Source organism: Martes martes (assembly GCF_963455335.1).
Source record: "Martes martes genome assembly, chromosome: X".
Taxonomy (NCBI): domain Eukaryota; kingdom Metazoa; phylum Chordata; class Mammalia; order Carnivora; family Mustelidae; genus Martes; species Martes martes.
Window position 1 is genome coordinate 82,743,220 of NC_137897.1, and position 24,844 is coordinate 82,768,063.

At 46.7% G+C, this 24,844-nt stretch overlaps 1 protein-coding gene across 1 annotated transcript in view; it reads left to right on the forward strand.

Annotated features, from left to right (window-relative positions):
- The window catches only part of FRMPD3 (FERM and PDZ domain containing 3), a gene marked incomplete at its 3' end in the record, with an annotated part of 57,704 nt that overhangs the window by 26,085 nt on the left and 6,775 nt on the right, over positions 1-24,844 (forward strand). Inside the window, exons 8-12 of the mRNA XM_080795875.1 lie at positions 3,279-3,415; positions 3,744-3,870; positions 5,954-6,043; positions 7,956-8,135; positions 17,100-17,244. Coding sequence (XP_080652001.1) covers positions 3,279-3,415; positions 3,744-3,870; positions 5,954-6,043; positions 7,956-8,135; positions 17,100-17,244 — 679 coding nt within the window. The remainder of the gene's footprint in view (positions 1-3,278; positions 3,416-3,743; positions 3,871-5,953; positions 6,044-7,955; positions 8,136-17,099; positions 17,245-24,844) is intronic.

The following is a 24,844-nucleotide window of genomic DNA, read 5'->3' on the forward strand; positions in this document are numbered from 1 at the left end:
TCTGCAAGTCAAGGAATACAGGGTGTTTCTGGAATGGGTTTGGGGAATAGATGGGATCAGTTGGGGATGTGTTGAGTCCTAGGTGCCCATAGAACGTACAGAGTACTTGATGAGAAGAGAAAAATAACTCCAGACTCATCTCTGATGATGTCAGACATCATGATTGTCTCTTCTAACAATCCCAGACGTGAGGAACATTTCTCAAACAGCCCTGGGCTCCTCCACCAACACTCTGGGGGCAATGAGTTGTGGCTCCTCTCTGAATTTTTTAAGTTTAGCTCTCATTTCATTGGCCCTAAATCTCTTCATCCAAGCTTTCAGGGATCATCTTGGCTCGATTGTTTTGGAATTTGTAAGTCAAGACCATGTCTACTCTGTCCCTCCCCTTCGTGATGATATGGACTTCACCTGTAATTTCTTCTTTTTCATATAGGACAGCTTTATTGAGGTCTGACTGACATATAAACTGCACATATTTAAAACAACCATTTGGGCGCCTGGGTGGCTCAGTGGGTTAAGCATCTGCCTTCAGCTCAGGTCATGATCTCAGGGTCCTGGGATCGAGCCCCGCATCGGACTCCCTGCTCAGCGGGGAGCCTGCTCCCCTCCCCCCCGCCTGCCTCTCTGCCTACTTGTGATCTCTTTCTGTGTCAAATAAGTAAATAAAATAAAAAATAAATTAAAAAACCCAACCATTTGATAGGTTTTGACATAAGTTTATACCCATGAAACCATCACCACAATCAAGATATTGAGCATATCAGGCTTCTGTGTCATCCCCTCCCCACCCCTAACCCCCAGGCAACAAATGAGCTACTTTCTGTCACTATAGATGAGCCCACATTTTCTTGAGTTTTTATATAAATGAAGCCATACGGGATGTACATTTATTTTGGTCTGACTTCTTTCACCCGGCCTAATGATTTTGAGATCTGCCCTTGTTATGTATTTCATTACTCCATTCCTGTTTATTGTTGAGTAGCATTCCATGGTGTGGATGTACCAAAATGTTTTAATCCATTCCTCTGCTGATGGACGTTTGGGGTGTTTCCAGGTTTGGGCTACTAGAACAAAGCTTCTGTGAACATTCATGCACAAGTCTTTGTATGACATGTGCTCTCTTTTCTCTTGGGTCAATACCTAAGAATGGAATGGTTTGATCATACAGGAGATCTCTCTTTCTTTCCTTTTTAAAAAAGAAACTCCAATACTGTGTTCCAAAGTGGCAGTACCATTTTACATTCCCACCAGCTGTGTATGAGAGTTCCAGTTTCTCTACATCCTCATCAGTACTTGGTATTGTTAGTAATTTTTTTTAGTCATTTTGATAGTATTCAGTGGTATCTCACTTGCATTTTCCACCAAGTAATGATGCTAAATGTCTTTTCATGTGTTTGTTTGCCATCGTACATCTTTTTTGGTGAAGTGTCTTTTCAAATCCTTTGCCTACTTTTTTATTGGTTTTTTTTTGTCTTCTTGTTACTGAGTTATGAGACTTCCTTCCTGGATACAAGTTTCTTGTTGGATATGTTATTTGCAGTTTCCTCTCCCAGTCTGTGGCTTCTTTTTCCATTCTCTGAACAGTGTCTTCCATGGACCAATTTGATGAAGTCAAATTTCTTGGTGTGTTCTTTGATGGATAATGCTTTTGCAGATCATGCTTGTGATGCCATATCAAAGAAATCCTTGCCTAACTCAAGGTCACAGGAAATTTCTCTTTTTTTCTAGAAGTTTTAGCATTTTAGATCTTGGATTTAGGTCTGTGATCCATTTTGACAAAATTTTTTTATGCGGTACAAGGTATCAACTCAATTTCTCTCTCTCTCTCTCTCTCTCTCTCTCTCGTATTATGGATATCCAGCTGTGCCTGCACCATTTGTTGAAAAGACTATCCTTTCCCCCACTGTCTTGTCTTTGCACCTTTGTCAAAAATCAGTCTATAAAGGTGTGGGTCTATTTCTGAACTCTTTATTGATCTACTGGTCTATTTTTTATGCCAACATCACACTCTTGATTGCTGTAGCTTTGTAAGTCTTAAAATAAGGTAGCAATTATCCTCTAACTTTGTTCTTTTTCAAAGTTGTTTTGGCTGTTCTAGGTCCTTTGTATTGAATTTTAGAATTAGCTTGTCAATTTCTACCAAAAATCTGCCATGCTTATGATTGGGGTTGGGTTTAATCTATAGATCAGTTTGGGGAGAATTGACATCGTACTAATACCAGGTCTTCTGACCCATGAACATGGTATATTTTTACATTTATTTAGATCTTCTCTAGTTTTTTTTCATCAGGATGTTCTAGTTTACATTGTACAGGTATTTCACTTATTTTGACAGATTATTCCCTAAATATTTTATATTTTTGATGCTATTATAAACGGTTTTGACCTTTAATTTGAATTTCCAGTCGTTTGTTCCAAGCATATAGAAATGCAGTTGGTTTTTGTGTGTTGCTCTTATGTCTTGCAGCCTTGCTAACTCATTAGTTTTAGTAAGCATTTGGTGGATTCCATTGGATTTTCTACATAGATGATCACTGATGAAACATTCATTTTCCACTCTCTCCTGTGCTGCAGTGATACCACTGTGGCTCCCTAGTCCCTCAGCTCATCCTGGTTTCACCTCAACCAAATGGGCAACTGGTCTAACCAAGGCTAAATCATCAAGAGCTGGGACTCTGACCCTTAGGGGTTGGGGGGCTGTCATAACTTTAGCCAGTAGTTCCAGGGGACCCCCTTTAGGATAACAGAGAAGATTGACTCATTGCTGCTTTTGACCTTCGGACCCCAAGGATCAGAATATCTGCCCCATCCCTGCGATCCATCTCTCACCCTGGGCTTTGGGATCAGAGCGCTATGGAGAGCTCCTCCAGTATCTCTCTTGATTCCCATCTGAGCTAGTAGAGGATCCCTGTATGGCTGGGGAGTGAGTTTGGGCCTCTTGGAACAGGACAAAAGAAAGAGAGTGGTGTTGTGTCTCACTTTTGCAGTGACCTAGATATTCTGCCCATTTGGGCCTTGCCATTGTGTGCATCTATCCCTGTGAAGCCTGTCCGGGATCTGCTAAATGAAGCAAAATAGTGTCCCCGAGACCTAAGATTCTTCTGTTGCCTCTCCCCCAAGGGGAGAAACTTCCTCTCCCCCTTTACTAGGATGTCTTACTTGACACCACAATTCTTTTCTGGGATACAAGGGAGTAGATGGGGCAGGGGGGCTGGAAGGGGGTTGGGGGGAGGGAACACCTGTTTTAACTGACAGATTTGGACTGCCCTCTCCTGCAGAGTCGGAACGATGTTATCCGCGAACGCTTTGGAATGGACCCCAAGCCGGAGATGCTTTTGGGCCTCACTGCCCTCCACATCTATATCACGGTCTCGGCGACTCGACCTAGTCAGAAGATCTCGCTCAAGAATGTGGAGTGAGTTGTGCCAGGGCCCTTTGGGAAGGGGGCAAACAGCTGTAAAGGGAGAAAATGCAACGGTTGAGCTGTGCTATGCTTTCCAGGAATGTAGAGCCTGGGGTGGGAGTGAGAATTATGGTTCCCCTCCCCTAGACCGCGATGCCTTTGAGCTCCAGCTTCTACCAGGGAATCATGGCCAATGGAATTCTCTTGCCCTGTCCCTCTCTTTCTCTTACACACTGCATCCCTCCGCCTCTCAGATTTAATTTCTGCCTCACCATCTTCTTTTCTCTGCCCCATTTTGTCACCCTCACTTATTTCTTGCTTTTCTTCTTTTTGCTTTTAGGAAGGAATGGGGCCTGGAGCCCTTTCTTCCTCCCTCCCTCCTACAGGGCATCAAGGAGAAGAACCTCCGGAAGTCTCTCTCTCAGCAACTGAAGGCCCACCAAACACATCCTTCCAGCGGCACCAAGGTACCCAGTGTCATCCATTGGGCGCCCTGCTCAGGCACTGGCGGCTGTGGGGCTCTCCTGTGTGGTTTCCCAGCAGGTCTGGTCTTCTGGGGGAAACCCCCCCCCCACACACACACACACTCTTTTTGACTCAGGTACACCTCCAGCTTGGCTGGATATGGGGGATGATGGTGGAGAGTGATTTTTCCCCAAGCCTGAGCCTCCCCCAGAGACCGCTCAGGGGCAAATCACCAGGGGAGCCCAGGATCCTCCAAGCAAAGGGACCAAGATGCAGGAGGAGGCAGTTCTCAGATCATTCCACCCATTTCCTCTGTGCCAATTGAGCACTTGCTGTGTGTGGACAGCACTGGACTCTGGGGAGGCGTGTTTTCCACGGAAAGGACTGCTCTGTTCTTCATTAGTTTTCTAATCTGTCAAGTGGGGAATAGGGAATTCTGGGACATGAAAGCTCAGCCCGGTGGGACACGGCCTGACCTGGAGAATGGGTCACTGGGCAGCCAGTCGAGAGTTCACCTCACTGCAGTACCCTGTACCGTCTGAGGGACTCCCAGTCCCCACCCCTCCAGCCCTGAAGGTCTCAAGCCCTTCTCAGTCTTCTGGTTGCTTCCTGCCCAAGAGGCAGGAGGAGTGGTTAAAGGCACCAGAATCAGCATACAGATGCAGACAAAGGACACAGTGGCCCCCCCACCAATATACTACCCTTCCAGATTCCCTGTATTACCCACAAGCTTCTCTTTTAAGATGCAAATTTCCCCAGAGACTTAAGCCAGGCGTACCTTGCTGTGCATATTTAATCAAATTGTTTTTCTCCCAGAGGGAGAACATCAGCGCTCCCTCCTCAGCAAACACATTTTTTTGAGGACACCCCCACCCCTAGTGCTTGGGCTGGAGAGGCAAAGATGAAAAAGGCCTGCCTGCTCCCCAAGCTTAAGTCAGGCACAGGCTAGTGGGGAAACACGACAGTCACAACACAGAGCGACAGTCAGTCACAACACCATGCAACAGGCGTGGGGGCTCTGGAAACACGGAGGAGGAGGAACACCCAGCCCAGCCTTAGGGAGGTAGGAAAGGCCAGGAATTGGGCGTTTGATGCCAGATCTGGGTCTTGACAGACAGATAGGGGTTTGTCTAGATGAGGGGGAGGCGGGAGGAGGAGGAAGACTTTCCCAGGCAGGCAGATCCATCTGTACAAGGCTGTGGGGGTATAAGAGAACATTGTGCATGGAAAGAAATGCAAATAGTTCGGCATAAGCAAGTACAGAGAGTGCAAGGCACATGCCTCAGGAGGGGGGCCCTGAGAGAAAGCCAGAGAAGCTGGCAGGAGTCAGTTTCTGGAGCACGTCGTGTGCCATGGACATCGGGATAGGACATCCTGTGGGCATCGGGAAGCCACAGAAGGATTTAAGCAGGTGACTGACAGGATCGAACTGCTGTTTTAGGCTCTGCCTTAGAACAGTGCGGAGGGGTTGAGGGAAAGGAGTATGGATAGGTCAGAGAGGAAGTTAGGAGAGCCAGTCAAGGTGAGATTGTGGCTGGTGGCCGTCAGGTGAGAGGACGTGAGGGGAGCCCAGTGTGATACAGGTTTCTGGCTCAAAGGCCAAGGGGGAGTGGGTACCGTTTCGAGAGACTTTTCTATGAGGGGATGGCAGAGGAAGAGCAGGCTTGAGGCTTAGGGGTGCTCAGGAATAAAGGCATTGATTGGGACCCCGGCTGGGGATGGCTGGTACCAAGGCGGCAGGAGGGGATCTCAGGACAGAGGTGCAGACGATGTGGGACATCTGAGTTAGGGAGAGGTGTTGAAATGACCCTGAGAACAAAATGAGTAAGCTGGGTTTTTAAGGCAGGAGGATCAGGAGGTCAGAGGAGGGTTTAGAAAGGGAAACAGGATGGCTGGAGGCAAGAGTTGTCCAAACTGGAACCTTCCTGCAGTTTTCCTGAGGGTCTCCTCACACACCCAGTGCGGCTTGCTGACGCGTCTGACTAGCGCCCGTCCTAAGATGTTGACGCTCCTTCCTGAGAACACAGGTTTGCTTTTCCTGTGCAACTCGGGCTTCTCACATGCCTGCATGGGTTATTTCCACAGGGCTCTGCAATTCAGGCAAAGCTCCAGTATCTTCGAATTCTGAACGAACTCCCGACCTTCACAGGCGTTTTGTTCAACACTGTGGGCCTGGTCAGTGAGGGCCGTGGTGGGGAGGGAGTCCCTTGCGTGCATCTGGGTTTGGGTGGGGGGCAGGAGGGACTCCACTAGAGCTTTAGGGTGGCATTCTCTGTCAGCAAACACTTCTAAAGACCTTTCTCTTCCTCCTCTTTCTCCTTCACCCTCCCCATGGTGCTCCAGTCCTGCCTCTGGTAAAATGGTCAAGTAGGAGGCCATATTTGTTTTCAGTATCCCTCCATGACCGTTCTGCGTCCCCTTTCCTCGATTTCAGGGCTCAGCAAACTTGTTGCAGAAAGAGCTAGGTGGTGCATATTTTAGGCTTTGCAGGCCATGCGGGCATCTGTCACAACTATGTAGCTGCCATTATAGCATGAAAACAGCTATAGACGATGCAGACACAAATGAGCATGGCTGTATTCCAGTATCTCTTTATTTATGGACACTGAAATTTGAATTTCATGGGATTTTCACATGTCAGAAAATATGGTTCTTTTGAATTTTTTCCAACCATTTAAAAATGTAAAAATCATTCTCAGAGTGTGGGCCGTGTAAACGCTGGAGTTGGACTGGATTTGGCCCCAGGCCAGAGTTTGCCAACCCCTGCTCAGCCTCATCGCCTTTCCCCCTACCCCTGCAGCCCCCCCCATCCCCTCCTCCCGTCAACCTCAGGCTTTCTGAGTATGCATACATCCCCCTACCTGCCCAGGGTCCCCACTGTAGTAACACCTCTCCCTGGTGGTGCACAGGGAGGTCCCCCTAAATCTGCGCCCCAGGCTAGTCCACCCTAGTGAGCCACGGTGGAAGGGAATTCAGATCACCTTGCTTTCTGGATGCAGGTGCTTGTCATGCTCTGGGGAACACACTGTCATGCTCGTGGGTCACACTGATGGAAAGCCGCTTATCAAAGTGTCTATAGCAGACCCAAAGAGGTTCCTTGGGGTGATGCTAATGCCAGAAAATGGGCCAGCAGAGGGCTCAGGCTTGATAGTGCTCAGGTGCAGAGGGACGAATTTACATACTGGTACTTGCAGATCCCTGAAAGCCTACTCCCCTCCCTCCACCCCTGTCTACCCCCCTGCCACTGCTGATACTCGTATAGGTCATTCCTTTGGGCTAAGACTGCTGTTTTGCTGGGATGCTAGTGTGGCTCAGTCAGTTAAGCAGATCTGTGCCTTCAGCTCAGGTTATGATCGCAGAGACCTGGGAACGAGTCCGGCTTTGGGCTCCTTGCTCAGTGGGGAGCCTGCTTCTCCTGCTCCCCCTGCTTGTATCCCCTGCCCCCAACAAATACATTCATAAATAAAATCCTTTAAAAAATAAAATAATTTTTTTTAAAAAAGGACTGCTGTTTTGCCAAAGAACAGATGTCTTCGCAGGGAGGGGCTCCCCCGACCCTGCTCTTAAGCCCCCAGTCGACTTCCAACACCTCAGGCTGAGTGACTGTCTGCCTAACTTTTGGCACCAGATGCGGAGTGCAAGCTTAGGTGGCTCTTGGGCAAGGAAGTGAAGACCAGACACAGGATGCCACTTGCTCGGGCAGAACACTGGGTTGGGGTACCGAGTGGCCCGCAGCGACAAATGGAAAGCCCCTGGGGCTTGGTGGGGAAAAGGACACTGCAAACCTTTAAAACACAAACCTCCCCTATTTCCTGATTTTGCTAGAGCCAGCCCTATCATGAACCACCTCACTCAGCCTGTTGCTGAGGCTAAGGCATCCAGTGACCCGGGGCCTGCCCTGGGAATAGGAGCGTTCCAAGACCATTTGCCCCTCATAGTTGTCCCCCTGCGCTGGCCCTAAGCCCCAAATGTTTCCAGACCTCCCAACAGAACCGGTTCAATGCCTGTTTTCTATTTCCTCCCACCTCCTCTGCCACCTCCTCTGCCCTTCTCTCTGTGAATGCTGCCCGCCACACTCGGTCCTCAGGATGAGAAGCAGTCAGCCACCACTCTCCTGGTGGGACCCCGTCATGGCATCAGCCATGTTATTGACCTCAAAACCAACCTCACCACTGTGCTATCCGAGTTCAGCAAGATCAGTAAGATCCAGCTGTTCCGGGAGAACCAGGGCGTGGCCCGGGTGGAGACCAGCATCATGGATGCCAAGGTAAGCCCCACTTTGAGGAGCTACTCCTCTCCAGGGACAGGCCTTAGGAACAGAGAGAGGAGTAAACTTGAGAAGGAGAGTTTGAGCCTTTCCAGTGAGGGTCAGTGATTCTTAAGTGGTTCAGAGCCTGGGCCCCTTTGGGTTCATCTTTCTTTTCTTTCTCAGCCCTGTGGGACATGCTGTCTTGGCCACATATTATGGTCAGCCGGTGCTAGGGAAGGCTAGGAAGTGTCAGATCAACCCACAAGGGGTCTTTAGCAGAGGGCAGGGCAATTGGACTTGGAGCTACCCCCAGGCCATGGCTTCCCAATCTTTCTTATGTCACAGCACACACAAAAAATGACATTCATGCAGAATGATAGGATAAATGGTCCAGCCCCAGAGACTATGGCCTCCCCAGGCCCTGTCTGGCCACCCCAGAGGCTGAAGGGATATGCGCACACCAGCTGGGGAGCCCTGCTATAGGCATACACACTTGGAATCATGGAGTAGGGGGTGCATGAATATGTGGACGGACCCACAGAGGCCTGGGGAGACGGGGAACAGGCTGACAGTCCACATCTGACCTCCCAGAGTCTAGCGCTTCCAGAATCTTAGAACCTTTCCCACAGATCAGCTCCTTCAGACTGGCAAGCGCCTATTACCTGTGTAGGGTCTGGCAGCCATGATCAGCCATCCACTCCGTGGCTCTCCTGTTGAACACCCAAGTCACCAGTGTGGGGATGGGGGCAGCCTTGCTTGCCTGCTGGCTGAAGTTGTTAGAGTAGATGCAATTTTCCTTTCCTAAAGGATTTCCCAGGGGGGTGATGTTGTTAGCAAATTCAGAGATGCACTATTTGCTGTTTCTAAAAGACCAAGTTATTTATTTTTGTCTTTGTGAAACTCAGAAAGCTTTAATATGTTAGTTTTTCCGCCTGTGATTCCCAGCATTCACGTTGGTTTAGGAACCCACCTGGAGCTGATACCTAATTAGCTTGTGGCTACTTCCTCCACGAATGATCACTGCCCTCCGCCAGTGTTGTTGGGTAAAAAGCCGGGTGGACAGGTATGGAAGGGAGAGGAAAGATAAGACATGCAGTGTAGATATGGCTTCCTGAGAAATAAAAAGGGTTTAAAACAGAGAAACAACTTTCCGGATGACTCTTCTCCTATGTTGTATGAGTCATTCTCAACACTGACTGCCCAACAGACTTTCCTTGAGAACATCTTAAAAATGCAGATGCCTGGGTCCTGTTTCCAGAGGTTGTGATCAAATTGGTCAGGGTGCAGCCTGGGCATCAGGATTTATTTACTTTGCAGTTCCCCAAGTGATACTATAGTGTAGCCAGATTTGAGAACCACTGACCCCTGGGTCCAGAGATCTGAGAGGAACCAAGCTGAGCAGGGTCAGTGGGTATTAACTGAGTGAGGAGCACTATTCTCATTTCTAGGAGCGATCCAGCAACTGGTGTGGGCATGAATGCTGCCCAGGTGGAACCACAGTTTTACTGGGGAGACTAGTCTCACAAAGACACACAACCTCCCTTAATAACACAACATCAGAACATGTATGGAACTCTGGAATCTGACAGACCAGGTTTAGCTCCCAGCTCTTCCACTTCCTAAACTGTGTGTCCTTGAAAAAGTGTCTTAACCTCCGTGAACACTGATTTCCTCAACTGCACAATGGAATGCCTATCTCAAAAGGTGGTTTTTCAAGGTTAAATGAGAAAATGTAGGCAAAAGGTCTCAGCACACTGCCTGATACATAGTAAGTACGAAACGAATGAGACCTGTTATTTTCTTGAAAAGCAAAATAGCAATGAAGAAAAGTTAACATGAAGTAAATTTTGCAGGTGAGTATGGTGCAGAACATGGAACAAAAGAATGGGAAGGGGTTAACAAGAACTGACTTCCACAAGAGCATGTTTTAAGCTCGATCTTGAAGTGATAGGCACGGATTAGCAGAAAGAAGTGGGATTGTGTTCACTGGCAGAGAGCAAGCACAGAAATAAGCAAGCCATATGTGCAGGTCGATAAGCATAGTTGCCTGGCTGGAGAGGAGACTTATGAGAAAAAAAAAATTGAAGAGATTGAGGGTGGGCAGAATAAGCTGGCTAAAAGCTTTGAAGGCAAGGCTAGTGTGAAGCCAGGGAGGTGAGGAGGGGATGCTGGCCCTAGCGCAGGGATTAAGTGACAAGAGCAGGGCCTGAGCTGGATGGACAGCAGTGGTCTTGAGAAAGAGCCAGTGTGAAATATACAGACTCACCAAGCACATGCGCACAAATGCCCACACACGTTCCCCTCTTGTACACACGATGCACCTGGCTTATTATACTTAACCGTGACTGCCTGCTGCCTATATCATGGTTACACTGAAGACTGGGGCTATGCACACAGCACACAGAGTGGCCAAATGGCGGGTGCGTGGAGAGATGAGAGACCGCATTACAGGATAAACAGGACATCGCATGGGTGAATGGAGGGGGCTAGGAGAAGGTTGCAGTCTACTGAGTGGGAAACAGCACATGGTTGGGTGAGCAATGCAACTGTCAAGTGGTAGATAGTTCAGGTACGCCCCACTTGCAGCAGGCAATACAGTGCATATGAAAAACCACAGGAGAATTATCCATTTTGCATTAGAATGTTTCTGCTAAGCAGAATTGTGGCCCGCTCTTACAGATGCCTGTGCCCTAATCCCCAGAACATGTAAATACGCCATGTGATATGGCAGAGGGGAATTAGAGTTGCAGATGGAATTAATCAGATGACCTTAAGATAGGGGGATTGTTCTGGATTATCCAGGTAAGCTTTGTGTCATCACAAGGGTCCTTATAAGTAGAAGAGGGAGGTAGAAGAGAAGGTCAGAATAATGGGAGGTGAAAAGGACTCTGCAGGACCTTGTTGGCCTTGAAGATGGAGGAAGGGCCCATGAGTCAAGGACTGTGGGTTACCTGCAGAAGGGACGCAGCTCTGTCAACCCTTGATTTTAGCCCAATGACGCTTGAGTCAGACTTCTGACCTCCAGAAGTGTAAGAGAACAGGTGTGTCTTCTTTAAGCCACTAAGCCTGTGTTGGTTGGTTGCAGAAGCAACAGGAAACTAACATAACTGTGAGAGTCCTTCAAGTAGGAAACTCTCATCCCTTACATTAAAGATAGGATTGGGGCACCTGGGTGGCTCAGTGGGTTAAAGCCTCTGCCTTCAGCTCAGGTCATGATCCCAGGGTCCTGGGATCGAGCCCACATGGGGCTCTCTGCTCAGCGGGAAGCCTGCTTACCTTCCTGCCTCTCTGCCTACTTGTGATCTCTGTCGGTCAAATAAATAAATAAAAATCTTAAAAAAAAAAAAAGATAGGATTTAACTGAGAAACGTGCTGCTCACCCCCAAGTTTTGTTACATAAGATCAGATGCATCTGGAATCAGAGATGTCTGCTATGTGTATCGCTACAAAGCGGTGCCCTACGAAATTGACAGGATGGTTATTTATACTTTTCACAGATAAAGCAGCAGAGCCAGGATCGGGGATACGGTGATGGGAGAAAAAGAGAAAGATTGAGGGAGGAAAAAAAAAAAAGATCTAGGCTTCTATCTGAAGGTCATTTAGTATGAACTCAGTGTTGCTAGGAAGCAACTAAACCCAATGGGAGGTACAAGCATGAAACGAAAAGAAAAACATGGCTCCTTTCCCTCTAGAAGCTCTCTGTAGAAGAGAAAGAAGTATGCCGATATGTGGCATTCCCAAAGTGGGTGCCAAAAAAGAGGTACCAAGAGCATATCAGGATACAGAGGAGGGCAAAATCAATTCTGGCTCAGGGATTAAGGAAGCTTCCTGGAGACACCCCATATCAGCAGTGTCTGTGTTTACTGAGTGGTACCTCTCTCCATATATATGAACAAAGGGAAGGATTGGGGGGGCGGGGTTTGGGAAATTGACAAAGAATACCCATCAGGACTTCATAGAACTTGTTTAATGTTTCCCAGCACGCCACCGCATAAGGTATACTGAAGAAAGAATGTCTGAATTCCCTTAACTAGGAGCATGGAAGTTAGAAACCAGACTTGGCTCATTTCCTCCTAGATATGCCACTCTGGCCTGGGAATATTCTGGAAGGCCCTGGTGAAGCTAAGAGTCTTCACTCAGAGCAGTAGTCCTTAGCTCTGGCTGCACATTAGAATCATGTATGGAGATTTAAAAACCACTGGTTGCCTGGGCCTTTCCTCTCAGGCCATTTAAACTAAAATGTTGGGGGGGGGTGGGGCTGGGGTATATAGGTTGTTCAAGCTTCCCAGGGGATTGTAATGTGTGTCTGACCTGAGAACCACCACCTCACAGCGATAATCTGCCTTGTTTCCAGATTGGCTGGTTATGCCCGGTTAGCCTTCCCCAGGGCCCTGGAGGCAAGACCCCAAATTCCCTGGGACCCAAGGACCATCATCTTGTACCCTTGCCCTTCTGTGTCCCTGGATTCCCACCTTTTTCCAGTTTTCAGAGATGCTAGAGTGTACTGAGGCTACCCCAAGAACAGTCCCCTCCCTAGCTGGCATCCCAGAGTGCAGGATGCCTGTGAATTCCCAGCACACTCTGAGAACCCCACGAAGGAGATGGGGCTGGGGCATAGCAAATTAATCCCTGCTCTACCTTCTCATGGCTGGCCATGCTTCCAACCCCACCCCCTTTTCTCCAGTAACGTTTGAAGATGGCCTGGGCGTATTTGGTTACAGTTTTCACTCTGCTTACTTGCTATTAGTGGATTGACCGTGAGATACTGCAGAGCTCTTTCTCCAAGAGACAGCTGTCTGGGACTGACACACCAGTGGGCCATGACCATACCCCATTACCACAGAAGCACATAAGGGGGAAAAGAAACCATCAAAGAAATGTCCCAAGGGATCTCTTGTGGCCCGGTGTGTCTCCTGTTCTCATGTTTGAGCTTTATTGCTCTAGTGCTTTCTGTAGGGACAAGCATTACATTAGACATCACGATTGTTAAAATCCTATTTAAAATAAAATGTCTTTGAAGGTTCCTAAGAAAACCTATCCAACCTCTTTGCTTGCCTGCCTTTGATTTGATTTTTACACCTGCTGGTGAAAAGCACATCTGTGTTCCTTTGACAAGTTCCTTTTGGCCCATGCTGGGGTGTCCCCCCCAGTTGGCCATGTGGGCATGCAGAGGACGGACTCCTGATGTGCTGGACTGAGCCAGCTGGGGATGCCCATGGCCTTCTCTGAGCGTGGGGTTTCACCTTCATGCTGTTTCATTACCCATATCAGGTTGTATTTGGGGTAAGAGATAAGCAAGGGAAACTGAAACGAAGTCAGACAGCTAAGTCAGTTGACCAGCTGGTTTCTCTGCCTCTGATCCATCCATTAGCCAGCCAGCCAGCCAGCCAGGCAGCTAACCAGTCAGGGTGTCAGGCTATTAGGCATTCTGCCTGTCCTGCAGCCAGCTTGTGAGCCGGGGCATCAGTGAGTCAGACAGCTCCTCAGCCAGCGAGTCAGTCCATCTGTCCATCAGTCAGTCAAGCCAGTCAGCCTGTACTTTGGTCAAAAGGAATGTCATTCTAGTCATCAGCCAAGGTCCTTTCCTCAGAGAAGCTCTCCAGCTTCTGAAACCGATTGGTCACAGGAGTACACGTTCACACCTACCTACCCACACACTGATCCAGAACATTCTATGTTTTGATAACTCTCTGCACTTTCCCTTCATAGTGCTTATCACACCTTCCACTCATATTCATGTGTATGATTATTTGATTTATGTCTTATTTTCTGTTAGATTATAAGCTGCAAGAGGGCAGGACCTGTGTTAGCCCTGTTCTGCAATGAATGGCTGTCATCTGTCAGTGGGTTATGCTGTCCACGAGCTATCCCACCAGCATGTAGCAGTTCATCCGGTGGGCAGAGTTGGCTGCAGGCATTTCAGCCAGAGAGAACAAGCTAGGAAGTGATCAAAGAACGTGGCATCTCTGGAAAACTGAAAATTCTGTGTCATTGCTAGAGCATAAGGAGAGGGGCAGGGATGGGAGGAGGGCACAGGCAAGCTAGTGGGAGATATGCCTGGAGCTGTAGGTTGAGTCCAGGCCCTAAAGGGTTTATGTGACATGAGAAGGTAGTAGGTTTAAGGTGATGAGATACATTTCAAGTGAGAGTTGTGTTTTGGAACCTTGGGCAGCAATATGGAGGTGGAGTGGAGGGAAGTGAAGTGAAGAGACTGGAGGCAGGAAGGCTGGTCAGGAGGCTACTGGGATTCCTGAGATTAGTGTGTCCCCACATTTTCCATATCGTGAAAAATGCCACAATTTGTATGGCCCACTAGAATAAGCAGATGAACCAGCTTGGGGCCAGACACAAAAGGACCCAGAGGCCGAGGGGCTCGGGATCTCAGCCCCCTTGTCACCCATTCACACATACCTTGACAAGTTTTGGTATTGGAGGAGGACAAAGAGGGCCTGAAGTAAAGCAGTGGCAGCAGGAGCAGCCATGATGTCAGCGAATGCTCTCGAGGCAAGCCTAGTGAGTCTTGGGTCCTCCTAGTAATGGTGGTAGCAGCTGTTCACACCCAAACCTCTGGGTATCCTTCTGCCATTAATGGCAGGGGGTCAAGGCCCTCTTCTCACCCCCATCCCAATCCCCTTCTGTCTCTCCTTTGTTGTACACAAGGTCAACCTTGCGTTCTCTTGAATGTACAGATTCTGTTGTACGCATTCTGTTGCGACAGAAGCATCCATTCACTAGAGTTACAAACACTCCCTCTGCCCCTTCTTAATAATAACCCAAAGGGTATGTGTTAACTAACTGGAACTAAAATAAAAACTAAAAAAACAAATGACCCAAAAGCAGCATCTCATCCCTGGTCCCCTTCTCATTGGAGAAAGGAGCCACTTGCTCCTCAGGGTACAGATGGTCCCTTTTCTTCCTGATGTTGTTGAGTGAGCTCCACAGGAGTATCATCAACTCAGGCCTGGGGGATGGAATCCAAATGCCTTGCCATGCCCCACAGTGTCATTGAATAGAGAATAACTAAACAATTCAAGATAGGATTTGATCCAGCAGGAGACTATATGATAGAGACACAGCACTGAGGTAGGCAAAGTGTCCAAGAGGGAAATGGGCTGAGGATGGTGATTCTTGGGAGGCTCTCCAAGAAGAGTGAGCCAAAGAGAGAGATGGAAATGGTCAGGGACTACAGAATGAGAATCCAGTGCCACCTCATGGGAACAAAAGCAAAGAGAAGAATTTCCAAAAGAGAAGGGGATCAGTGTTGGCAAATGAAACAAGCTGAGAGCTGTGAAAATGAGTGTGAACATTGTGTTGGGCTGGAAAGAAGCTTCTCTCCTAGATCAAACCAGACCTGACCCACTTCTTGTTTCTGTGCATAAGGTTTCCTTAGACCCCCGTCACACCCACTGTTTAGCTCATGGATTATCTATGGCTGTTTTCATGTTATGATAGCAGAGTTACTGCCTAAAGCATTTGCTGTCTAGCCCTTTACAGAAAAATTTGCCAGACCCTAGTCTGATGAACTACAAAATAGTCAACCCGAGCTGTGTGTCAGGATCCTGGGAGATAGCAAAGGGACTTAGGCAACTTTATTTAAAAGGTGAGCTGGTTTGGATTCAGAATTGTTCCCCAGGTGGTGATCCAGGCCAAGAAGGCTAGTCTAATTGGTGACCAAGTTCAACCAAGTCTTCCACGGTGTTCCTTTTATTGCCACTACCCTCGTGGAGGCTCTCATCACCTCTCATTGGACTGTTGCGATGGCTACCTCACTGGTGAGAGAAGGGATTCATTCCATCCTAATTCTTTCAGTTCTTAATGCCTGGTCTGGGAACAGCCAAAAGTCAAGGTGAGTCATGGCCCCATGGCTCCCTCTTCAGCCAGTCTCCATTGGTCTTTATCTGAAGGCCACTGCCCTGCCCCAGGACGAATACTCCCATAGCTGACTTCAATCTGACCCAGACTTCTTTCAAGCCACACTTTGACAAAATCATGATACAGATATTGGGAAGGTTTCTTGGAAAGGTATTGATTTGGGAGGGGTCTGTCTTTCCTTTGGTATATCGGTGCCAAGTCACTGAAACAGTCAACCAGCTAATCCTGGGATTAATTTGACTAATTCAGGGTCAAGAACAAAAGTCAACAGAGTATGCTAGCATTTCCTAAAATAGGTTAAAAAAAATACAACCCTACTACCATGAGATTTTCTGTGAAAATAGATGGTTTTGGTCAAATAATTTGGAAACGTTGGAATCCTAAAGCCCTCTGGCCACACTGTTAACATTTCATACTGCACATTCCTGCATGAAAGTGTCTGAGAGTCTGAGAGTTCCTGTAAGTACAAGTCTCTGCGTAACTTTGTTTGACCCAAGGTTTCACACATTTATTGGACCAAGGAACTGTTTCAGGGGGCACAACTAACATCTTGAGGACACTCTAGGAAACAGGGGGTAGCATGGAGGTCTGAGCAGGGCTGCAGGCCAGAAAGGACTGGGTCCAGAAGGCACAGTGAGGATTTTGTTGCATGGAACATTCTGGGTACTGGGCGCAAAGGGCTATAGATGAGCAAGAGATAGTTTATGGGTTCAGGAACTTTCTATCAGGGATGTTCCCCAGTCCAGCCAGGACTCCCAGGTTCACCCCACCTCTCCCAGTTGGCCCACACATCTGCCGGGCCCCCGACAAACACAAATACAACCACACAGCAGGCAGACGATATTATATAACTTTAATCTTTTTTCAGTAAAGGTAGTTCATTAAATGTGAAACTAAAGTTTGATTTAATTTTGATACCTGGGTAGGAGTTCACTATAAATAAACTCTCAAACCAGAAGAATTGGTCTGTCAGTCCACACGCCTCGGTTTTTGGTTTAGAAAGTATGACTCCTGTACCTCTGCAAGTCATCTTTTCACTGCGGTCCCCCTGAACGTGCACCTGCTCCCCTCCTTCCCACGTCCTCATGGTTCCTCTCATTTCTCCCCCAGCCTCTGGTGCTGTTGATGGAGTGGCCTGAAGCCACCAACTTTGCCTGCCTGATTGCGGGGTACTGCCGTCTCCTGCTGGACTCCAGGAAGATGGTCTTCTCTAGGCCGGCCAGCCAACCTCTTCCACCTCCAATGATCAAGGCAGGTAGGGCTCAGCCTCAGTTTTCAGTATGCCGGAGCCCCTTTGGGACCCTGGAGACAGGGAGGGAGGGGCTCTGCTGCCTTAGTGCTTCCCCCCATTCCCCCAGCACCCTGATTTCCCAGGAGCCAGTGCTATACTGCTGGGTCCTTCCTGGCACAAGCCAGTGGGAAAGATAGCTGACGTTCAGAAGGGCCTGTCCCACAAAGGATGCCTGTGACAACACATCACAATCGAGTCAGTGAAGGAACGTAAGATAAAAATAACAAATAAGCAATAAGTAGAACCAGTTAGAGAATTGCATTAGATCTAAGGCACAGCTTTAGAGGTACAGTGATCTAGGAGAGAGGCATGGGCATTCTGGCTTTGTGGAAGGTGGAGGTTGAAAGTGAAGATAAAATCGTTCTCTTATTCATCATAATGAGGATTGACAGAGCTGTCTGAAGTTAAGAGGCCATGGAAGCCTGGGGTAGGAGAGATTGTGTGGGTTTAGAGTATATTCCAGAGATATGATGGGATGACCACCAAGAACAAGGTCAAGTGCAGCCCCCAACACCAGGCTTCCCAGTTAGGCAACTCCGTGCAGCTACCCCCTCGGAACTGTCCTGGTGCTGGCACAAACAGGGGCCTTGGGAACGATCAGCCCAGTCCAGATCCTGCTGCCCCAAACCAAACCAGGAGACCTGAGCAGCACACCCTCACGTCATTTTCTCTTCATCACAAGGACCATGACAAGCCCATGTGTACAACTCCTAACATTGCCCACAAGACGTAGAAGGCAATCCACCAAACAGAGACTGGGGAAAGGACAGGTGGCCTTAAGGACAGGTGGCCCCAAGGCATAGACAGAGGTTCCACGTAGAGAAGCAAAGGAACTGACTAGAAATAGGAAGAAGCCAGGACACCGAGTTGCCACGCGTCCTCAGGTGAATAGCTCCCAAGCGGATGGCCATAGGTATTACCAGGCCTGCAGATGGCCAAGTGATGGCCAAGCCTGTGTTAGTATTGTCATTGTCCCCTCTGGTCCTCTCTGTCATCACAGCTAAGTCAATGATGCCTTTTGCTAAGCAGGATAGGGAGAGAGATAAAGGGAGAAGGAAATACAGAAGAAGGAGCCTGGAGCCCAGCCAAGAACCAGATGAGGGAGTGAGGGCTCTTTAGGGGGATCTGCTTTCAGAAGGCCCCAGAGATGGCTCTGTAGTCCCACCTGCCTTCCAGAGTGTTCTGTCATCCCATCAGCACCGTGGTCGGTGCTGCCCTTAAGTATGCATCTCTCTGAAGGGATAATGGCACCAAATGAGGGCACAGGTTTCCTGTTTCCCTTCAGTCTCACTGAACACGCCTAGAGTTGCATCCCTGTTACTTCTCCAGAGGCAAATCAGGACCGTGGGATTCCCTTGAAGGTGTTGCAGCCTGGAAAGAAGGCTTCTATAAATGCCAGGCATGGTTTCCGAGCCCTTCCCTGATTCCTGAGCATCCCCCTTGGGGCCTGCAGAGGGGCAGTGGTTTAGCTGCCTCTAGCACAGGGCCCGTCTCGGTGCAGAAGCCCAAGGGACCACAGTGGCATTCCCCTTGTTCTGCTTCGCCTCTCCAGGGGTGTGGGTCCATGCCTGGGCCCAGTACTTGGCCTTTTGAACTGTTAGCTGCTGGCTCGAGGGCAACCACTAAGTGTTCCTGGTGGCTGGGGCAGGGTTAGAGCCCTAGCCCTGACGTTCGGGGGCTGGCATGCGCATCTGACCCCATGGCCCCAGGACACAAACAGGGGGACTGCAAGCAGCACCCTGAGGAGCCCTCCACCCAGGTCACAGTGCAGGGCCATCGGTTCCTGGTACAAAGCTGAGAGACATCTCCTCCATGCCCCGCCCCCGCCTTTCATCCCAGAAAAGAAGCCCCGGTGCCCAGTTGTTGTTTAGTGAAGATCTCTAGGGAACAGGCATCCTGCAAGCCTCCTCTGGGCTTTATCCTCAGGGCCAAAGCTCCAGCCCACTTAAGGGCTGATCTGTCTGCCTCCATCCATATTCTTGTCCCACAGCAGCTGCCAGCTAGCCCCACCAACTCAGTGCTCAGCTGCCATTTCTCTCCAGTATTCTGGGAGAAATCCAGCAAAAGAAGGATTTTGGGGCCTCAGTGGGGACCCTAGTCAGAAGAACTCCCTGATTTTCTGCCATGGTTAGGAAACAGCTTGGTCTGGTAAATTGAATATTCTGATTAATGGCTACTGTATATCCCATGGTAGCTCACCCATTTTCACCCAGCAACACACAAGAGATCTAAAGCTTGACTGAACATACTAGGTGCTTTTTTGGGTGATTCAGAAAGAACTTGAGGGCCTCTGAAGGCCTCCAGATCGTCCCTTTGACCAGTATTGATCATCAGACTGAGAATACAGCAAAGGCAACTAATAGAAAGCTGGTTGATTCCGTGTTGCACTGACTCTGTGTGTGTGTGTGTGTGTGTGTGTGTGTGTGTGTACACACTGCATATATTTTGAACATAACTCTAGTTGGATCACCAGCCTGTTCTTTCCAAGCATTTTTTTTAAAAGTCAGTCTTCTGAGTGGCTGAGTACAGAAAGCTAGACTAGGACATCCCCCTTGGGGAAAGCTGATGAGCAATTTACAGCAGGTTTGAATCTGAGAGGCACACTGTTCCAGCCATCAGCCCAGCGCACCTGGCTCTCCTTGCATTTCTAACCTTATGTCTAGAGGAGTCTTGGGCTTTTCCAGACATATTTTCTCCTTCGCACAGCACTTTATCGCTCCTCGGATCTGGAAATCACAGTATCAAGTGGTGGGCTAGGCCTCCCCTGGCCTTGTCAGCCTGCTGTGGAGAAATGTTCCCACTTTGCAGGGAGGGGAGCCATCCTTAGACCTCCAGCCCTCGTCTGAGAGGAGTCACCACCTGCTTTTGGACATGCCCCTGGGAGCCACCTCTGATGGCAGCTTGTTGCCAGGCTGGCTGGGCTGACTGTTCAGCTGTCTTGTAGGTAGTCAGCACCTGGTGCGTGGCCCAGACCTGTGGTCAGTGCCTGAGGATAAAAACCTCTGGAACTGATCGTTCGTGCTCCTGGATTAGCACTGCTGTAGAGCGCTTCTTCACTGAGGCTCAGAGGGTCGTGACATTAATATTCCCCCAGCTGATCCAAAGTACCCTATATCTAAATACAGCCACCAAGGTCTGATTGACCTGATTATGTAGACTCTGTATTGAAAAGTGCAGTGGGGTCTATGGAAGACAGCGAGGGCTTGGAATCTGAAGGTAGAGACCATGTCTTAGCCGCATGATCATGAACAAATTCCATAAACAGAGTCCCAGTTGCTTCATCTGGAAACTGACGATAACAGCTTCTACGTCAGGAGAGATTTGATAGGATTATGGTGAGATAAACCCCATAAAGTTCTTTCAAGAGCAGAGCACATTTTTTGGCTCTTTTTATAATGATTGAGAGTACACTTGGTGCCCAGTGCTGTGCTTTTTTTCTTAAATAAACAGCTTTTCTTTTAAATATTTTCTTTCTTGGGGCGCCTAGGTGGCTCAGTCATTAAGCATCTGCTTTTGGCTCAGGTTGTGATCTCAGGGTCCTGGGATCTAGCCCCACGTCGGGCTCCCTGCTCAGCGGGAAGCCTGCTTCTCCCTCTCCCACCGACCCCCGCCCCCGCTTGTGTTCCCTCTCTTGCTATCTCTCTCTCTGTCAAATAAATAAATAAAAATCTTTAAAAAAATATTTTATTTCTTCATTTATTTAGAGAGAGGGAGCACAAGTAGGGGGGAGGTGCAGAGGAAGAAGGAGAGAGAGAATCTCAAGCAGACTTTGTGCTAAGCGCGGGCCTGATTCAGGGCTCAATCCCACCACCCCAAGGTCATGACCTGAACTGAAACCAAGCATTGGACTTAAGTGACTGAGCCACACAGGCGCTCCTTAAAGAATCAGCCTTGTTGAAATATAATTTCAAGGATGGAAAATTTACCCATTTAAAGTTCACAACTCAGCATCTTTTTTTAAGATTTTATTTATTTATTTGACAGAGAGGAAGATAGAGTATGCACACAAACAAGCAGGGGGAAGCAGCAGAGGGAGAGGGACAAGCAGACTCCCCACTGAGCAAGGAGCCTGATGTGGGGCTCGATCCCAGAACCCTGGGATCATAACCTGAGCTGAAGGCAGTCGCTTAACCGACTGAGCCACCCAGGCACCCCAACAACTCAGCGTTTTATTAGTATATTTAATATATTTACAGGATTATATAATCATTGCCACAATTTAATTTTAGAACATTTTTACCCTTCCTAAAAAAACTCTGTACCCATTAGCACTCATTCCCTGGTTCCCTCCTAGTGACCACCCAGTTCTAAGCAACCATGCATGAACTGGCTTTCTGGGTCTGTAGTTCTGCCTATCCTGGACATTTTGGGTAAATGGAGCCATACAATATACAGTCTTTTTTGTGGCTTGCTTTTTTTTTTTTTCATTTAGTGTAATGTTTGCAAGGATCCTTCATGTTGTAGCCTATATCACTAACTCCTTCCTTTTTTACGGCTAGATAATATTCCATAGTGCCGAAAGACCGCCTTCCGTTCATCCATTCATCAGTTGATGGACAGTTGCATTGTTTCTACTTTGTGTCTATTACAAATAATCATGTTATAAACCTTTATGTGCAAGTGTTTGTGGAGGCATAGGTTTTCATTTCTCTTTGGTATACAACTAGAGCAGAACTGCTGGTCAAACAGTAACTCTATGCTTAACTTCAAGAAACTGCCAGACTGTTTCCCAAGAGGACTGCACCAACTTACATTATCATCAGCAATATCGGAGGATTCAATTGCACCGTATCCTCACCAATACTTGTTACTGTCCATCTTTTTTTTTCTTTGAACATCCACTGTAGTGGGTGTGAACTGGTATCTTGGGGTTTTGATTCGCATCATCATAACTGATACTGTTGTACATCTCTGCATGTGCTTATTGGCCATTTGTATATCTTCTTTCATGAACTGTCTATATTTTTAAATTGGGCTCTTTAATCATAAACATGAGGGTTTATTTTCTGGACTCTCAATTCTATTCCAATGACCTATGTGTCTCTCCTTGAGTCAGTACCACACCATCTTGATTACCATTGGTTTGTATTAAGTTTTGAAATCAGGAAGTGTGGGTCCTCCTACTTTGTTCTTTTTTTAAGATTGTTTTGGTTATTATGTGTCCTTTGTGATTCCATATGGATTTTTAAATTACTTCATCAGTTATTTTCAAAGTCAGTTGGGATTCTGATAGGGACTGTGTTGAATCTGTACATCAGTTTGGGAAGTACTGCTATGTTTGATTGGAAGGCACACAAGATTGGGTCTTCCAATCCATGAATATAGAATGTCTTTTCATTTATTTAAATATACTCTAATTTCTTTCACGAATGTTTGTAGTTTCCATTGTACAAGTCTTGTACTTCTTTTGTTCAGTTTATACCTATGTATTTTATTCCTTTTGGTGCTATTGGAAATAGAGTGTTTCCTAATTTCATTAGTGGATTATTCATTGATACTCTGTAACAATATAATTAATTTTTGTATTGTCCTTTACCATGTGATCTTGCTGAGCTTATTAGCTCTAATAACTTTTTTGCGAATTTCTTGAGATTTTTTTTCTGTACAAGATCATGTCATCTGCACATAGAGACAGTTTTACTTTTCCTTTCCAGTCTGGATGCCTTATATTTCATTTTATTGCCAAAATGTCCTGGCTAGACCTTCTAGTACAGTGTTGAATAGAAGTGTTAAGAAGAGAAATCCTGGGTTTTGTCGTCACGTTAGGGGGAAAGTTTTCTGTCTTTCACCATCAGGTACGTTTGCTATGGGTTCTTCATAGATAATCTTTATCATGTTCAGGAAGTTCCCTTTTATTTCTAGCTTTTTCAGTTTTATCATGACAGGGTGGTGGCTTTTGCCAAATTATTTTTCCGAGTCTATTGAGATGATCATGTGTTTTTTTGTCCACCATTCTGTTAACATGGTGTATTACATTAATTGATTTTTGGATGCTAAACCAACCTTGCATTCATGCAATGAATCCCATTTGGTCATGGTGTATCATACTTTTTATGTTGCTGGATTCAGATTGCTAGTATTTTGTTGAGGAAATTTGTGGAAGAAATATGTGGAAGAAATGTTGCTCTATAGTTTTTTTGTGATGTTTTGTCTAGTTTTGGAACCAGGGTAATATCAACCTTGTAGAATGAGTTGTGAAGTGTTCCCTCCTCTTCTGTTTTTTGGAAGGGTTTATGAAGAATTTGTTGAAGTGTTTTGAGCATTTGGCATAATTCACCAGTGAGGTCATTTGGGCCCAAATTTTATTTTTAGTGGGGGCAGGGGTGGGTAATTTTAATTACTAATTCAATGTATTTTCTTTTTATTGGCCTATTCAGGTTTTCTATCTTCTTGAGTCAGTTTTAAGCATATATTTCTAGGTATTTGTCCACTTCACCAAGGTTATCTAGTGTTTTTTTAGCATAAGCTTATTTATAATAATCCCTTATAATCAAGTCTGTACCTGTAGAGTCAGTAGTGATGGTCCTTCTTTCATTCCTGATTTAGTAGCTTGAATCTTCTCTCTTTTTTTTTTTTTTTTTTTTTTTTGGCTTGGTCGCTACAGCTAAATGTTTGTCCATTTTATTGATCTTTTCAAAGAACTAACTTTTGGGGTGCCTGGGTGGCCCAGTCAGGTGAACATCCGACTCTTGATTTGAGATCAGGTCGTGATCTCAGGGTCATGAGATCGAGCCCCGCATCAGGCTCCATATTGAACATGGAGCCTGCTGGCAATTTTCCCTCTCTCCCTCTCTCCCTGCCCCTTCCCCCATTCACACATGCATGGAAGCTCTTTCTCAAACAAAACAAAACAAAACAAAACAAGTTTTAGTTTCATTGATTTTCTATCATTTTTCTGTCCTCTATACTTTATTATTTCTTTCCTTTGGCTTATTTTGGGTTTAGTTTGCTCCTCTTTTTCATGTCTCTTAAGGTAGAAGGTTAAGATACGGATGTGAAATCGCTTCCTTTTTAATGTATGTGTTTATAGCTATAAATTTAATCTCTAAACACTAATTTAGCTAGATCCCTTAAGTTTGGATATGTTGTATCTTCATTTTCATTCATCTCTAAATATTTTCTAATTTCCCTTGTGATTTCTTCTTTGAACCATTGGTTATCTGGGGATGTTTGGTTTAATTTCCATATTCTTGTGAGTTTCACAAATTTCTTTCTGTTATTGATTTCTAATTCCATTATGCTAAAAAAACCCACATATTTTGTATGATTTCATTTCTTTTAAATTTATTGAGGCTTATTTTATGACCTACCATCTGGTCTATCTTAGAGAACATTCCAGATGCCCTTGAGAAGAATATATATTCTGCTGTTGGTAGGGGGCATGTCCTATAGATTTCTGTGACTACTTAGTGTCTACTTAGTTTATAGTTGTTCAGGTCCTTTATCTCCTTGTGGGTCTTATGTTTAATCATTCTATCCATTATTGAAAGTGGGGTATTGAAGGGTCCAATGATTGCCATTGAATTGTGTGTTTCTCCTTTTGATTTAGTCAGTTTCTGCTTCA